At 62.5% G+C, this 16182-nt stretch overlaps 4 protein-coding genes across 7 annotated transcripts; 1 reads left to right on the forward strand and 3 right to left on the reverse strand.

Annotated features, from left to right (window-relative positions):
* Window positions 1-251: 251 nt before the first annotated feature.
* Window positions 252-5764, reverse strand: LOC146427271 (uncharacterized). The gene is made up of 8 exons (XM_085082382.1): window positions 5486-5764; window positions 5208-5252; window positions 2212-2521; window positions 1876-2017; window positions 1279-1378; window positions 1072-1117; window positions 784-945; window positions 252-364 (listed from the first exon to the last, which is right to left on the reverse strand). Exons 1-7 carry the CDS (start codon window positions 5586-5588, stop codon window positions 786-788), a joined length of 906 nt encoding a protein of 301 aa, XP_084938508.1. The 5' UTR covers window positions 5589-5764; the 3' UTR covers window positions 252-364; window positions 784-785.
* A 772-nt stretch (window positions 5765-6536) lies between these two features.
* LOC146427272 (cathepsin S-like) lies at window positions 6537-10929 on the reverse strand. Its single transcript, XM_085082381.1, has 8 exons — window positions 10775-10929; window positions 10207-10405; window positions 9785-9904; window positions 9169-9324; window positions 8875-9099; window positions 7966-8131; window positions 7719-7821; window positions 6537-7070 (listed from the first exon to the last, which is right to left on the reverse strand). Exons 2-8 carry the CDS (start codon window positions 10330-10332, stop codon window positions 6971-6973), a joined length of 996 nt encoding a protein of 331 aa, XP_084938507.1. The 5' UTR covers window positions 10333-10405; window positions 10775-10929; the 3' UTR covers window positions 6537-6970.
* Window positions 10930-11567: 638 nt separating this feature from the next.
* Window positions 11568-13151, reverse strand: RPS27 (ribosomal protein S27). The gene is made up of 4 exons (XM_085082397.1): window positions 12992-13151; window positions 12616-12724; window positions 12163-12273; window positions 11568-11679 (listed from the first exon to the last, which is right to left on the reverse strand). The coding sequence occupies exons 1-4, from the start codon at window positions 13118-13120 to the stop codon at window positions 11651-11653; spliced, it is 378 nt and encodes a 125-aa protein (XP_084938523.1). The 5' UTR covers window positions 13121-13151; the 3' UTR covers window positions 11568-11650.
* Window positions 13152-13255: 104 nt separating this feature from the next.
* RAB13 (RAB13, member RAS oncogene family) lies at window positions 13256-15593 on the forward strand. Of its 4 annotated transcripts, XM_085082391.1 has the most exons (8): window positions 13467-13667; window positions 14276-14336; window positions 14418-14478; window positions 14583-14660; window positions 14739-14828; window positions 15097-15162; window positions 15244-15294; window positions 15373-15593. In XM_085082391.1, the coding sequence occupies exons 1-8, from the start codon at window positions 13544-13546 to the stop codon at window positions 15451-15453; spliced, it is 612 nt and encodes a 203-aa protein (XP_084938517.1). In that variant the 5' UTR covers window positions 13467-13543; the 3' UTR covers window positions 15454-15593. The 4 variants fall into 4 exon arrangements, with proteins under 4 accessions (XP_084938516.1, XP_084938518.1, XP_084938519.1 ...); XM_085082390.1 differs by lacking the exon at window positions 14418-14478 and having other exon boundaries at window positions 13256-13667; XM_085082393.1 differs by lacking the exon at window positions 14739-14828 and having other exon boundaries at window positions 13463-13667.
* Window positions 15594-16182: the final 589 nt, after the last annotated feature.

Below are 16182 nucleotides of genomic sequence, written 5' to 3' on the forward strand. Positions count from 1 at the left end.
GAGGAAGGGATGGCCGCGGGGAAGGCCGGGATGAGCGGGGGGATCGCTCGGGATCCCTTCCTGAGCACATCCCGCGTTTTCCTCTCTTTTAGATCCCAAACTCCGGAAAACGGCGAGGGACGGAGCCGGACGGGAGACGGGAAACTGAGGCACGGCAAAGCATCCAGGAAGCCATCCGGTTATCCGGTTATCCCGTTATCCCGTTACCGCATCCCGCCGCGCCCCGCGGAGCCGCCGATCCCTTTTCCCTACCTTTGTCTTGCCGGTCATCCTGCGGATGAAGCTGAGGGTTCTGTCCAGGGGGGTTCCTTCCCGGCCCGGGGGGTTCCCCGCCTCCCCCGCCAGCCGCTCGCCGCTCCCGGCGCTGCAGGAGGAGAATCGCGCTGGACAATCCCGCTGGACAATCCCGCCGGACAATCCCGCTCTGTCCCCGCTGGGAACGGGGAGGAGCGTGCGTGTCCCCTCCCCGCTCCCAGCTGGGCCACCACAGACCCCCCTCTGTCCCCAGCAGAGCCGCCTCTGGCCCTTTCCCGCGGACCCCCCGTGTCGCTGCCCCCGATTTGGGGAGAGGGTCCCGGGTTTGGGGGGCAGAGCCGAGGTTGGGGTCCCCCTGTCCTGGGTGGTCCTGATTCCTTGGGGACATCCTTGGGGGGACAAAGCGCCCTTGGAGGGGACAAATCACCCCGGGGGACACAAACCACCCTTGGAGGGGACAAGTCACCCTCAGTGGAGATAAACCACCCTCGAGGGGGGACGAGATGGCCTCGGAGGGGGACAAATCACCTTCAGAGGGGGACAAGGCCCCTTTGAAGGGGACAAGGCCCATCCTTTCGGCGCGGTGGTCCAGGCCAGCGTGTCCCCATCCCTGTCCCCATCCCTGTCCTCGCTCGTCCCCGCGGGGCTCCCGGCCAGCCCCCGGCGTGACGATTCCCGGGGACAATCGCCCTAATGAGGACGGGAATGGGCTGTGACAGGCGCGGGGAGGGGTGACAGTGACAGTGACAGTGCGGGGCCAGGAGGGGCACAGGGCAGGGACAGGAGGGACAGGGAGGGGACAGGGAGGGGACTCACCCGCTGACCAGGCTCTGCTGGGAGGCGAACGGGGGAATTTCGGCGGCTGGAAAAAGAGAAAAGGAATGCAAAAAGGGCCGCGAGGAGCTGCCGGGGGGGACATAATTAACTGCGGTGGCAGCGCCATCGATCCTGGGTCGTTACCGGGCGGTCGGAGCAGGGACAGCGCCGTGGGGACACGAGGGTCCCTGGGGGGGACAGACTCACCGTCCTCGCCGGGGACACTGGCGATGACACCGAGCGACGCGGATTTGGAGCGGGACCAGCCTGGGCCGGCCCGGGGCGCAGGGAGCCTCCGCGCGTCCTCCTGCCAGCGGGGACAGCGACAGTGGCACTGCCACCCTCCCGGCCCCGTCAGAGTCCCTCCCCGACATCGGTGCCCAAAAGGAAGCTGCTCCCAGCGGACAGGGTTGGGAAGGAGCGTCCTGGTCCCAAAGACTCTCCGAACAGTGGCAAAGCCTCTTGTGATGATGGCAAAGCCACCCGGGAGGATGGCAAAGGCACAAGGACAATGACAAAGCCACCAGGACCGTGGCAAAACCACTCAAGATGATGACAAAGTCACTCAGGACAATGGCAAACCACCAGGACAATGGCAAAGCCACCCAAAACGATGACAAGGTCACCCAAAATGGTGGCAAAGCCACTCAGGATGACGACAAAACCACTTGGGGTGATGACAAAGCCACCAGGACCATGACAAAGCCACCCGGGATGATGGCAAAGCCTCTCTGGGTATCCCCTGTCCCCCCTCCCGGCTCCAATGGGTGCTGGGTGACCCCCAGGGTGACAGCAGTGTCCCACCTGTGCTCTCTTCACATCGGCCTCGTCCTCCTCCTCCTCGTCCTGGGAGAGCAGTGACTCCAGGTCATCACTGCTGTGCACCAGGGGGGCTCTCCGGGGGTCGCGGCGGCGGCGGCAGAGCCCCCCGAACTCGGGGCTCCTGCTGGGGGGACACGGGGACTTCAGCTCGAGGGGGACAAACCCCAAAGGGACGAGCAGGGATTGCGGGGTGTCCCCAGCGAGGCCGGGATGCACGGAGGGTCCCAATCCCTGGATTCGGAGGGTTTAGGGAGGGAGGAAGATCCACGACCCCTGGATTTGGGGGCTGGGGATGGTGACACGGAGGGTCCCCCCTACCTTAGCTGGTCGTAGCCAGGGATCCCCCGCGGCTCCTTGCCAGGCTCCCAGCTGTGCCGCCGGAAAGGATCCAGGGAGCTCCGCGGCGTCCCGGATCTCCGCAGGGACACCCCGGGGAATCGCTCTTCCTCCTCCTCCTCCTCCTCATCCCAGGCCGTGCCGGGCTCCAGGACGGACACGCAGCGGCGCCTCGGGGGCGGAACCCCCTCTGGGACCCCCCCGCAGGGCCCTGGGGTGGTGTAGGGGGGCTCCAGGATGTCGGGGGGCTGCATGGTGTCGGGGGGCTCCCGGTGCCGCTCAGGGCCGGACGCTGCGGGAAGGAGCCGCGGAGGGGTCGGGGGTGTCCAGCCCAGCCGTGAGGTGAATTTGGGGGTCTCAGCTGAGCCCTGCGCCCCCCAACCCCCCGGAGCGGCGCGGGGGCACACGGAGCAGGGGGGACAGTGCCATTCCCGCCGTGTCCCCGCGGCGCCCGAGGGTCCCCAACCCCCCCGGGGGGAGCGAGACTCCAACCTCCCCCCTCGCCGAGGTTGAGCTCTCCTGGTTACTCATTAAACTCCCAGGAATTTGGCCGCAATGAGAGCGGCTGGGAAGGAGGATGCGGAGCGAGAATGGGGCAGCTCCGCCCCAGGGGGACCCCGCAAGGACCCCAAAAATTCCCGCCTCCTGAGGGGAGAGATAAACCCCCCCGGAGCGGCCGGACGTCGGGAGAGGGGCTCCGGAGGGACCTGGATTTAGTCTGGGGGCACCTGGGATCTGGGATGGGACCTGGGGTGGATTTGGGAAGACCTGGAGGGGTTTTGGAGGCAGCAGGGAGGGGTTTGGGATGGGATCTAGGGTGGGCTCTGGCGGGGGGTTCAGCCTGGCAATGGCCCCCCAAAAAGGCCACGTGAGACTGGGAAACCCCTGGGAATCCTGACACCCCTCCCAAAATCCTGACACCCCTCGAGCTTCCCAACATCGCTCCCAGAACCCTGACACCTCTCCCAAAATCCCGACACTTCTCCCAAAATCCTCGCACCCCCCGAGCATCCCAGCCCGGCTGCTCCTGCTTGGACCACAGCCCCGCTCCTCGCCCTGACCCACGTGGATCCCGGGCTGCTCCCGCTGGATCCTCCCGATCCCATGGCTCTGATCCCACAATCCCCAAATCCTGACACCTTTCCCGGGTGGCACATCCTGCCCTGGCCCGGGCCGGACTCACCCCGCTGGGGACAGGGAGGGGACTGGGATGAGCTGGGATGAGCTGGGATGAGCTGGGATGAGCTCAGCCGTTTTCCTGTTTTTACACTCCCAGCCCGGTCAGCTGATTAAAAAAAACGGCTTTCCTTTGTGGATCTGCCCTTGGATCTGGCCGGGATCGGCAGCAAAAGCAGAATAATAAATATGGAATCATAAAAAAATGAGGAGCGCAGCGTGGCAATCGCTCCAGGGCAGCTCCCACGGGAAAAACCACAACCAGGCTCTTCCCAAAAACCCGCGAGGCCCCCGGAGATTTAGGGGCTCCCGAGCTCATCCAGGTGCCCAGAAAAGCAACCGGGATGCTCGGGAGCTTCCCAGAACCAGTTGGGAATCTCAGGGTGCGAGCCCAAGCTCCGGAGCTGGGAGTTGGCTGGGAAAGGGATGGGATCGTGGAGCAGCTTCCCCCAGATCCCCAGCCTGGGGCAGAACCCAAAGTGTTGGTGGGGAATTGCCGGGAGCTGCTGCTCCGGAGGGTTTGGATCCCGGATGGGGTTCGGGAACAGCGGGATAACGGCGCAGCCCCCGCCGTGGGGATTTTGGGGAGCTGCTCCGGGAACGGCAGAGCTCATCCCTGGAAAGGGCGGACAGGGATCAGGTGTCCCCAGACCCGCGGGGAGGGGACAGCGGGTGCCACCACCGCCACCCATCCCGCCCTTCCCAGCAGCTCCTCGGAGCCACCCGGAATTCCCGCCTGGAGTCAAATCGCTCCAGAGGGGGAAGCTCGAAGCCACTCCGCTGCCGGGGGAGTTCGGAGCCGGCGGGTGGCGCGGAATGTGGGGGGCAGCGGTGCCCCCCGGGATTTCCCCAGGAAAACCTGGATTCTCCGGTTCCCTCGGGGAACAACCGCCGGACATCCAGGGGATGGTGGGAATGGTGGGAATGGCCTCTCCGGCCAGCCGGACACGGCACGGAGGGACAAGGCAGGGGCTGGAGGGTCGTGACCCCGGGGTCACCACGGGGGGACACGGGGGGCCCTGGAGCGGCCGTGGGGCTCCTGTGTTCCCCCGGAGCGTTCAGGACACGGGGAAGGGGCTGGGGAGTGGCCCTGGGGTGGCCCCAGAGGTGACACGGGGGCCGGGGGGCTCAGGGGGAGCTCAGGGGGGCTCGGGCTGTCCCCAGGTCACCCCCGGTCACCCCAGGTCACCCCGGACCTACCTGTGGGTGATGGGTGGGGTGAGCTCCGCGCAACCCGGAAATTCCCAATTCCCGCGGTCCCAGCCCAGCGATTCCCGGTTCCCAGCCCGGAGATTCCCGATTCCCGGGGTCTCAGCCCCGCGCCCCCCTCCCCCTCCTCCTCTCCCGCACTCCAAACAAACCAGGAACCACTTGGCGAAGCAGATCCTTTTCCCTGTTAACCCTTTTCCCGCAGATCCCGGGGGTGCAGCTCCCATTCCCCAAATCCTCCTCTCCCCCTCACCCACAGCCCTCGGCACCCCCGATTCCCTTTCCCAGCGGTTTTCAGGGACCAGGAAAACCCCCCGGGTCCTCCTGGGGGTCAAACGGCTCCTTCCCGCCTCCTGGAGGTTTTCCCCGCGGGATTTATGGATAATCCAGCGGCGGGGAGGAGTTGGGCACCCCCGGGGTGACTCCGTGCCTCAGTTTCCCCTGCTCCAAAGGCGGGAATTCCTTCCCCTCGGGCTATTCGCACTTTTCCAACCCGCTGCCGGCTGAACCCCAAATCCGTGGGGCTGAATCCCAAATCCGTGGGGCTGAACCCCAAATCCCCACCTTGTCCCGCTTCCGGACGGATCACACACCTTGGAGAATCCCAGCACAGCCGGATCCAGGCGAGATTTCATTTCCTGGGAAAAGCCAGTGCAGAACGAGTCAATCCCGGCCGCATCAGCTCCATCCCGCTCCGGAGGCACCTGCGGGCTCTCAGCACCCCCGGGGCAGCAATTCCCACCTACCGGGAATATCCGGGAGCGCGGAAAAGCTCCGGGAGCGCGGCGGAGCTCCCGCAGCCCCCGGCCGAGGTGTCCCGGGGCCAGCAAAAACCGCAGGAAAATCCCAAATTCCCCAGCCCGGAGCCAACCTGCCCCAGGGCTCCGTCTGCCCTCTGGATATTCCCGAGGATTTGTCCCGCCGGGAATGTGTTTGTTTAAACAAACGGGCGGAACGGGACCTTTGCGCGGCATTCGGGAGGTGCCAGGAGGTGACACCCCGAGCCCTGCCCGCTCCCGCCGCTCACAGCTTTTCCAGGGATTTTATCGGGTCTGTTCCAGGCTCCAGAGCAGGAAATGAGCCTTTTCCCAGGTTTTGGGGTTAAATTTTGGCTCCGGGTTTCCTGGTGCTGCGGATCTGCCCCAGAGACCTCCCCGCGGTCCTTGTGTGCATAAACCTTTGGAATTAGGGTGGAATTTGGGGAGTTGGGGCTTTAGTTCCCGAATGGAGGCTGGAATGGGTCCTGTCCAACCCAAGCCGTGATCCCATGGCAGGACAAAATCTCCTCCTGAGCAGCAGAGACCCCAAAATGCCGGAATTTTTCCAACGGGAGTCAATGACTTCCAAGCTCTTTCCCAACCTTAGTGATTCCATGATTTCCAAGGGGATTCTGGAAGTGGCTCTTCCTTAACCGAGATCCCCTCAGGGGTCTCATCCTGCCCCATCTCCACCCCTCAAAATCCAGGACCGATATTCCCAAAATGAGCCTCAGGAACACCAGGATTTGGGATGGACAATCCCTTTTCCCATCAAAACTGCCCGAAACCCCCAAACCAGGCACTGGGGTCGATCCACTTTCACCCTTTTCTGGCTGTAAATCCCACGGGAGAAGCACCAGGAGCCAAATCCCGCTGGGACCATCCTTACCTCTCATCCCGGTGAGGAGATTCCCAGTGCTGGGCTCATCCCGGCTGCTCCAATCCCAACAGCCCGGATCCCCCCGGAGAGCGAGGGGTGGGATGAGGGGGTGAGGAATTCCAGCCCAGGGACATTGTTCAGGGACAAAGGGACAGTGTTCCGTCGGGACTTCCATCCACCAACACGGAATTCTTAGCTGTGGGGTGACCAGAGCCACCACAGAGGCGCCAAAAATTGGATATTTTGGGATTATCTCCCAACATTCGCATCCAAACATCGAAATATTTGAGGCGGCAAATGCAGTATTTTATTTTCCATGGAATATCTGCAATTCCAGCAGCACCACACGGAGAGAAGTCGATGTCCAGCATCACAGCAGCTCCGGAGGGAGGAATCCATGATCCCAATGATCTCTGTGTCCAATCCCTGTGATCCCTGTAGGTGATCCCAATGATCCCTGTGGCCAATCCCTGTTATCCCTGTAGCCAATCCCTGCAGGAATCACGATTTTACTCCCAAATCCCCAATTTTTCCCCCAAAAAAGAATTCCCTGGATGCCTACCAGTGACATTCCCACTTCCCACACCCAGAATTCCCTCCCAGCCCATGGATGCTGCCCGCGGCGCTGGAAAGCGACCCTGGAAGCAGAAGGATCCGTGCTGGGATGGTGTCCATGGCCAGCTGGAACCTCAGGATGGCACCTGGAGCACAGATGTGGCTAGATCAGCGGGTAGGAGGCGTAGCTGGCGATGCCACAGCGGTTGGAGGCGTTCCGGACCATCCGGATGTATCCCTTGTCTCCGAAATAAACACCCCAGCTTTGGGAAGAGGAGCAGAGATGGGGAACACTCAGTTCCTGGGTTTTCAGGGAGAGGGGCAGTGGATTCATGGATACAAAGGTGTTGGGGGGTTGAATTAGTGGATTTGTGGGATTTATAGTCCTGTGCTCAGTTATGGAATTGTGGAATTGCTGAGAAATGGAAAGAGCTCCAGGATGGGAAAAGGAGCCTCATTCCCGTTTGGAATGCAGTGTGAGGGACCAGGATTGAGGAATGAGCCCTGGGAAGCAATTCCCACTCCCCACTTTCCCTCTGCTCTTCCGTTTATCCCATTGTCCCAACTATTTTCCTGATGGAGCAAAACCTGCATGCATTTCCTGGATTGTTTGGCCTTTAGGAGCTGCCGGATGCAGCCAGGAACCTCCAGGACCTTCTTGGAGAAGGAAAAGTGGCATTTTTGGGGTGTTGGAGTGACGTTCCCTGCTTGGAATGTGCCACCATGGGGATATTTGAGAATTTGGGGTGGTTTAATCCTTGTTTTTTACAGGAGAAGGCACCAGAATCCTGAGGCCCTGAGGGACAAGGAGGGAGCTTGGGGGTGTCCAGGGCTGGGAATTGGACTCTGATCCTTGTGGGTTTCTTCCTACTGGGAATAATCCAGAATTCCTGTAGATCCCAAGGGTTTACCTGTTCTTCACCAGCCAATACTCCTTGTTGTCCAGGGAGCCATAGCCCACCACCAGCACGCCGTGGTTCACCTCCTGCTTGCACTGCGGGTCGTCGTACACCCCTGGGAGGGAGAGAACCCGGAATTTGGACACCAGAAAAAGGCAAAAAAGAGGCAAAAAATCATCAGGCATCAATCGCACTCTCCATCCAGGAATTCACCCCCAGCCTCCCAAATCCCACTCCTGTCCCAGCTGGGAGCTCTCACCGGAGCTGTAGAGGAAGAAGCCAGGCTGGGTGGCATCGATGCCCACAGCCACAGGGCCCACGGTGGCCACGGCGTCCCTGAGCGCAGCCTCGTCGCCCTCGGGCAGCTCGTGGTAGCCAGAGCAGGAGGCAGCACGGGCTGAGGCGTTGTAGTGACACGTCCCGTTCTGCCGGGAAACGGGAATGAGCCGCTGGAATCCGGGAATGTTCCCAGAGCCACTCCGGCCTGGCGCTTCCCTGACCTTGGGTTTGGTTGGATTGAAGGTTTCTAGGCATGGGATTGTGGGGATTCCTGAAGGATCATCAGCTCAACCCTTCCCCACAGGATTCTCTGCCCTTTTTCCTCAATAACAACTCTCCAATCCCTTCCCTGGAGTTGGTTCCCCTTCCCAATCCCAGGTAAAACCAGCACAAGTCTCCATCCTCATCCTCCCCTTTTTTGGAGTTTCCATCCTCATCCTCCCCTTTTTTGGAGTCTCCATCCTGATCCTCCCCATCCACAGACACTTCTCATTCCCTACAAACCCCAGGAACAGCAGCTTTTCCCTCTGTAGCTCCACATTTGGAGAGTTAAATCCCAATTTTTCTGGGATTGAGCTGTTGCTGCTCTGCCCCATTCCCCAGGACTGTGTTTTCAGGAGGCTCCTGACCCATTTTTCTCTCCCCTCCAGCTCGTTGCCTAAGAAATGGTGAAATAACCAGGTAGGAATTCTGGCTCCTGGTCCAGTCATTCCCTCAAAATAGTCCCAATGTTCCCGGGATGGGTTTGGATCCGGAGCAAAGGTGCCACCAGGAAACGCGGGCAGAGGGAATTGGGTGGGAGAGGAGGAGGAAGAAAAACAGGAACAGAGAGCTGCCACGGCCTTTCTGTGAGTTTTCCTGTAGAACACGGAGTGCTGCCCAGGCCCACCTGAGCCGTGTAGGGATAAGACTCCTCGGACTCAATCCCGCCGTTGTCGATGATGTACCGAAATGCTTCTGTCATGTACCCCCCGGCACAGCCCTCGTTCCCGTACATCCCGGAGCAATCCACCAGGTTCTGGGCGCTCAGGGACACCAATTTCCCGGTTTTCAGCTTCAGCTGCCCTTCCAGAGCTCCCACGGCGCTGAAGGCCCAGCAGGCTCCGCAGGCGCCCTGGGGAAACGCGGGAGAGGCTCAGGAGCTGCTCCAGGGAACGCCGGGTGGCTCCCGGGAGAGACTCACCTGGTTCTTCACCGCGGTCACACATCCCTTGTCCCGCCAGTCCAGTGTCTCTGGGATGTCCCCAACCGGCCGGAATTTGGACTGGAGTGCAGAATTCCGACGAGGACGAGGAGAGAGCTGGAGTCCTGTCAGTGAAGCTGCCACCTCCTCGCTGGTCTGGTGGGAAAGAAAATTCCAGAAGGTGATTCCTGCTCCTTGTGAACCTCACCTGAGGGTGTTGGAGGAGTGGGAGTTCCGAGCTGGAAGAGTTGGGTTTGGGGAATCCTCAACTCCGTATTTTTTACATTTAACTTCCAGAAGTTTGTTGAAAAAGGCAAGGAAAACTCAGCTCCACCCCCAAAATCCCTGGGAGTTGCATCATTAACCCCTCCAATTTTGGGACACGGAAGAGGATGATCCATAAATATCCCAAATGACGAGGACTGCCCCGAGTGCCCCAAATTCTGCCCCAGGGAGTTCTTTCCTCATGGAATTCCGGAGCAGCCTGTCCCTGGATCCCACAAGGATGGGCTGAGGGGGTTTGTTGGGATTTCTCCCACCCCAGACCTGCTGATATCCCCGTTCAGGTGCCCTCCGGGGGAATTCCAGAGGGCTGGAAGTCTCTTCCCACACCCACCATGTCTCCCAGGTGGTTCATTGCCATCGTGTAGGATCGCAGCCCCAGGGAATGCTCCAGGTTGTGCAGCGTCACCAGCCACAGATTCTTCTCCCACGTCAGGCGGCGGAGAAAATCCTCCTGGAATTGCAGCAGGGCTCTGTGAGACCTGGGACAGCTCCTCCAGAGCCATCCCACCCCAGTTCATCCCAGTAAAGGCTGTTGGGAGTCCCTGACGGATCCCTGGGATCTGGCAGCTCTTGGAAGCACCATGGGATCTTCTCTGACTGGTGGACAACCCCCAGGAGACCCCCAGGAAATCCTGGGATATTCCCAGGGCACCCCAGGACCCCTCAGACACCACCAGGACATGCTGTGGACATTCCCAAGACACTTCCCAAGCCCCCCTGGCCACCCCTGTGACATTCCCGGGACATTCCCACCTGGTGCTGATATTCCTTTCCATAGGTTTTTTTCCAGAGCTCCCAGTGCCGGTCCAGCGCGGGGTCAGGGTGTCCCAGTGCCAGCACCAGCAGGGACAGGAAGGTGACAGCAGCCAGCGGCTCCATCCCGGGATTTGGAGCAGCAGCACCGGTAGCTCAGAGCAGGAGCCGGGATTGACCCCTCGGTGACAAAGCCAGTCTGGGCAGGGAGGTGACAACACCCCGTGATGCCACCAGCCCGCCTGGACACGCACCCCAAAATTCCCTGGAGGGGAGAATCCGGGAGCCAGCCCTGTGTCCGTGAGGTCAGGCTGGGACACATTGGAGCCACCCTGGCCTGGGGACACTCCCAGCACCTGCTGGGACAAATCCATGCCCAAAAATCACTGAATTCCCTGTTTTTATCCAACCGGCGCCCTCCTGGACGGGATACACCAACAATTCCACAATCCAAGTGGAGATTCGGGGTAAGACAGACCCTGAATCCACATAAATCCACCTTTCGTGAAGTTTTACTTCCTTGAGGAGCTCCTGAGGAGGTTTAAAACACCAAACCCACCCCAGTTACCTCCACAAGCTGCTCCGGGGGGCTCTGCTCCAGGTGGGGCTCGGGGAGGGGGATCTGGGATGGATCCAGGACAGATCCCGAGTGTTCCTGGCACCAGGCCCCGGGATGTCCGGCACCGCGGGGAGAAATCACGAGGCAGGAAATGAGGGAATGAGGAACTGAAACCCCTGATTTTGGTTTCACTTCAGATCTGGGGAGGCACTGGGGGGGGTAGATCCTCCCGAAACCACCCAGGGAGGGGAAGGGAGGGGAGGGGCATCGTCCTTGCAGCACCCTAAAAATCTGGGATGAGGCTCCCAAGGGAGCGGCAGGAATGGGGGTCACACCTCAGCATGGATTTTGGGGGCTCCATGTGGGAATGGGGTGACCTGAGCTCCCGGCTCACCCAGGCCCAGATCCTGGGAAAACATCCCAGTTATTCCCTTTTAGATAGGAAAACATGGATGGGAAGAGGTGGTTTGGATCCTCGTTGGGATCAGAGCAGCGTGGGGAGCGGGAGATGTGGATATTCCCAGTTATTCCTATTAAACAGCAGTCAGGAAAGGCTGATCTGCATGGAATTCCCAATGGAGTCCAGCTGGAGCATCCCAAGGTGGTTGTGGCTCCACCTGCATCAGGATCCCTCAGGAATCAAGGACTGATTTGGGAAAGGATGACCTGATGGATCATCTCCACGGCAGCCACAAGCTCCCCTGATAATCCATTCCAGCCCCTCACAGGGAAGGAATTCCTTCCCCAAATCCCCAAATCCCACTGCCTCTGCAACCAAGAACCAGAACTGACCCATTCTGGGTATTTTATCCAAAATTTATTGGTGGGAAGCAGGGGGGCTAAGGGACAGGGCGGAATTCCCGTCTCCGTCGCATCCCGGCGCGCTCAGTGCTGCTTCCGCCGGAACGAGCAGCCTGGAACAAACACAAAACCTGGGAATGCTGCAGGGTCCTCGTGGCCATTTGGGAACAGCAATTCCAGCTCTCCCAACCCACGTTTTTGGGTATTTGCTGCTGAGGGCTCCAAGGAGACATTTCATCCCAAAACAGATGCAATTCCAACCCCCCTCCGGGATTCCAAACCTCTCCTGAGGGGGAAACCAGCCCCCTCCCAGCTTCCAGGAGCCCCCCGAGATCCCACAAACCCCCTGGAATTCCATAACCCCCACCCCACGGAGGAAGCAGCCCCGAGCAGGGTTCCAGCTCCCTCTACTGAGATCCACAACCTCCCCATACCCTGTTATCCCCCACCCCAGGGTCCCAGAATCCCCCCAGGATTCCTGATCTCACAAAGCCCCCCTTGGATCACCCCCACGACCACCCTTGTCCCCCTGGGTGGCACATCCCCGGATCCCTCCATCCCCCCGGATTCCCGAAGCCCCCTCGGGGGTCACCCACCCTCGGTGAGCCGAGCCTTGCCCCCCGTGGGCTGGCACAGCACCGTGGAGCAGCCCACGCAGAGCACCACGGTCTGGGCATGGCTGAACACGGTCGTGATCTTGTAACAGCCTGCGGGGACACCGGGGGACACCACGGTCACCGGGGGAACGCGCAGGGGGACCCAGGGACACACGGAGGAACCCCAGGATAGCGGGGGACACGCAGGGACCCCGTGACACGTGGAGGGACACGAAGGGACAACGGAGGAAACACATGGAAGGGCACGGAGGATCCCCGAGACACCGGGAGGGACATGGAGGGGACACATGGAAGGACACGAAGAGACGCCTGGACACGAGGGAACACGTGGAGGGACCGCAGAGCACAGGGATGGACACCGGGACAGTGGGGACAACACCGGGACACGGGGAGGGATACGAAGAGGGACCCTGGCAGGCCCCCGGTGCCCACCGGGGCACTTGACGTCCATGAAGTACGAGTTGGGGCTCTGCACCAGCCGCTTCTTCTTGTGCTTGCGCTTCTCCTCCTCGGGGGACGGGTGCAGCAAGTCCTTGGCGAGCTGCGGGGACACGGCGATGGGTCAATGCAGGGAACACCGCCCGGGCACCGCGGTCACTCCCGCTCCCCCCGCCGTCCCCTCACGCCGCTGCCGCCATCTTGGCGCTGCCCCCTCACAGCCCTCGCCCGCTCCCGCCCCGCTCCCGCCCGGCCCCGCCGCCCTCCCCGCGCCTTCCCCGCGCCCTCCCGCCCCTCTCCGGCCCCGCCGGCGCGGTTCCGCGGCGCTCGCGGGGGCGGCGGGGCCCGAGCAGGGTCGGGCCGCACTCACGGGCATGGCGGCGGCGGCGTGAGAGGCCGGAAAGGGATGGGCAGAGCCCAGCACCGCCATTTCCGCTGCGGGCGGCGCCAGGGCCGGAAGTGGGGCGGTGCCGCTGGGGAGGCTGCGGATCGCAGCCATATTGGGAAGGTCAACCCATTGAGCCACCGTTTGGGAAAGTCGTTAAAGTTTTCGACACGCTGGGAAAGTCTCGCTTATTGCCACCACTTGGGATGGTCGCTTAAACTGCCCGAACTGGGGAGGTTTCACCTTCTTGGGACGGCGTTTTGTATTTCCGCCAACTGGAGAAGGTCGTTCTGTTGTCACCATTTTGGGAATGCTGCTGCGTTTCCACCATTCTGTGTGGGTCACTGAGGCTGTCGCTATCTCGAGAAAGTCGCGGTTTTATAGCCATCTTGGGAGTGGCGCACAAAACGCGTGACGTCAGGCGATTCGCTCTGTGACGTCACATGGGCGTGGCGTCCCGGCGGGGGCGGGGCCACAGCAGACCCCTCCCGGGGGGGGCCGGGCCGGTCCCGGTGGCGGCGGGCGGTGGCGGGGGCCATGGCCAAGGCCTACGACCACCTCTTCAAGCTGCTGCTGATCGGGGACAGCGGCGTGGGCAAGACCTGCCTGGTCATCCGCTTCGCCGAGGACAACTTCAGCAGCACCTACATCTCCACCATCGGTGAGTGGGACCCCCGGGACCCCCCCGGGACCCCCCAATGGGACCCACCGCGATTCACCGGGACCTCTCAGTCCGGGACCCCCCAGTGGTTCCCCGCAACCTGGGACCCTCCGGGACCTCCCAGTGGGATCCTCCCTGACCGGGAACCTCCGGCATTCATCAGGACCTCCCAACGGGACCCACCGGGGTTCTCCGGGACCCCCAAGCTGGGACCTCAATCCTGGGACTCCCCTGGGAGCTCCCAGCCGGGACCCCCCACTCTGGAATCCCCCGGGATCCCCCCCGGCACCCACCGGGACCCCCATCCCGGGATTCACCCGAGTTCTCCTCCTGGGACTCAGCAGGATGCCCCATCCCAAAATCCCCTCCCTGGGGCTCACCAGAATCCCCCCTCGGGACCCCCTCCGAGGACCCCCACTCTGGGACACCCGCGGGACCCTCCCAGGATCCCCCACTCCGGGATTCCCCTAGCAGAACCCCCGTCCCGGACCTCGCCGCGCCTTTCCCGGGGCGCCAGATGGTTACCGGGCGCCGGGACAGAGCGCCGGGAGCACCGGGAGGGACACTCTGCTCCCCCCGCTCCCAGCGCCCCTCTCCCTTTGCCCCAGGGATCGACTTCAAGATCCGCACTGTGGACATCGATGGGAAGAAGATCAAGCTGCAGGTCTGGTGAGTTGGGAGGGGGAATGAGGAGAGGGTGGGGAACCCCCAAATTCCCCCAAAATCCCCAAAACCGCCCCGTTTCCGCAGGGACACGGCGGGACAGGAGCGCTTCAAAACCATCACCACGGCCTATTACCGCGGAGCCGTGGTACGGGGAGGGGGCTGCGGCCCGGGGGGGCTCCCTGGGGGCGAGGACCCCCCCAAAACCGCGGGCAGGGGGTCCCGACCCCCCCTGACCCCCGATATCCCCAGGGCATCGTCCTGGTGTACGACATCACGGATGAGAAATCCTTCGAGAACATCCAGAACTGGATGAAAAGCATCAAGGAGGTGGGTGGGGGGATTTTGTGGGTGCGGGGGGGTCGCGGGGGGGTCGCGGGTGTCCTGCCCGTGTTTCCCCCTCCCCAGAACGCCTCGGCCGGGGTGGAGCGGCTCCTCCTGGGCAACAAGTGCGACATGGAGGGGAGGAGGAAAGTGCAGCGGGAAGCGGCCGAGAAGGTGGGCAGGGGGCTGGGCTGGGGACCTGGGGGTCCATGGCGCTGGGACTGCGGGGGCTCTGTGGGGTGAGAGGGCTGGAGGAGGCTGGGGGCTGCCATGGGGCTGGGGGGTCCGTGGGGCTCTGTGGGCGTTCTGGAGGGGTCCATGGGGCTGGCACCGGGGGGGCTCCATGGGAATAGGGTGTCTGTGGGGCTGGGGGGGTCACGGGAGGGTTGGGGGGCCTTGGAAGGGGCTCGGTGGGGATCACAGGGGGGTCGTGGTCCCTCAGCTGGCGAAGGAACACGGAATTCGCTTCTTCGAGACCAGCGCCAAGTCCAGCGAGAACGTGGAGGAGGTGAGGGGGGCAGGGGGGTCCTCTCCCTCCTCCCGGGGGTCCCCGGGCACTGCCCCCCCTGAGCAGTCCCTGTCCCCCCAGGCCTTCCGCACGCTGGCGAGGGACATCCTGCACAAGTCCTTCCGGAAAGCCGTGAGTGGGGCCGGGATGGGAGGGGAGGGGGCGGCAAGGGACCCCCTGCGCCCCCCTGACCCCCTCCTCTCTCCGCAGCCCCCCGGCAGCAGCAGCAGCAGGGCCCTGCTGGAGCCCGGCCCCCCCAAAAAGGCCGGCGGGAGATGCTCCCTGGGATAGGGGCTCGGGACCCCCCCGGGACCCCCCGAGACCCCCGGGGCAGCGCGGGCGCCTCTCCGAGGGGGTCTGGGGAGGAATTTGTGGGGGATTTGGGGCTGCCCCCCCTCCCTCCTCGTGCCATAAAGCCCCGCTGTGCCTTGTTCCGGCTCCGGAGTCTCTTTGGGGGTTTGGAGGGGGCGGAACGGGGTCGGGACCGGGACCGGGACCGGGACCGGGGCGGGCGGCGGCGAGGCTGCACCCCAAGCCGTGCCCAAACCCCACACTTGGTGCTAGCCCACTCCCCTGCGGTGGAAGCCACGTCCCCCGGGCACCCCCGGGGCTCCCGCGCGAAGCCGCGCCCACTCCCCAAACCCACAGCGCTGACCACGGCCACGTCCGGCGTGCGCAAAGCCACGCCGCTTCGGCCACGTCCCCGCCCCGAGTTGAACCCAAAGCCGCGCCCCTTTAGCCAAAATTACCTCGACGCCACGCCCCTTTATGCAAAACCACGCCGATGCCGCGCCCCTTTATGCAAAATAGAGGCACTCCATGCCACGCCCCGTCGTGCAAAGAACTGTGGGTAACCCCGCCCCTTTATGCAAAATAAGCCACACCCATGCCGCGCAAGGAATTATGGGTATCCCCGCCCCTTTATGCAAAAATTAAGTGCTACCCCACCCCTTTATGCAAAATAAAGCTGGCCGATACCACGCCCCTTTGTGCAAAGAACTATGGGTAACCCCGCCTCTT

This window comes from Lichenostomus cassidix, chromosome 25 (assembly GCF_008360975.1).
Source record: "Lichenostomus cassidix isolate B80296 chromosome 25, HeHo_3.0, whole genome shotgun sequence".
NCBI lineage: Eukaryota > Metazoa > Chordata > Aves > Passeriformes > Meliphagidae > Lichenostomus > Lichenostomus cassidix.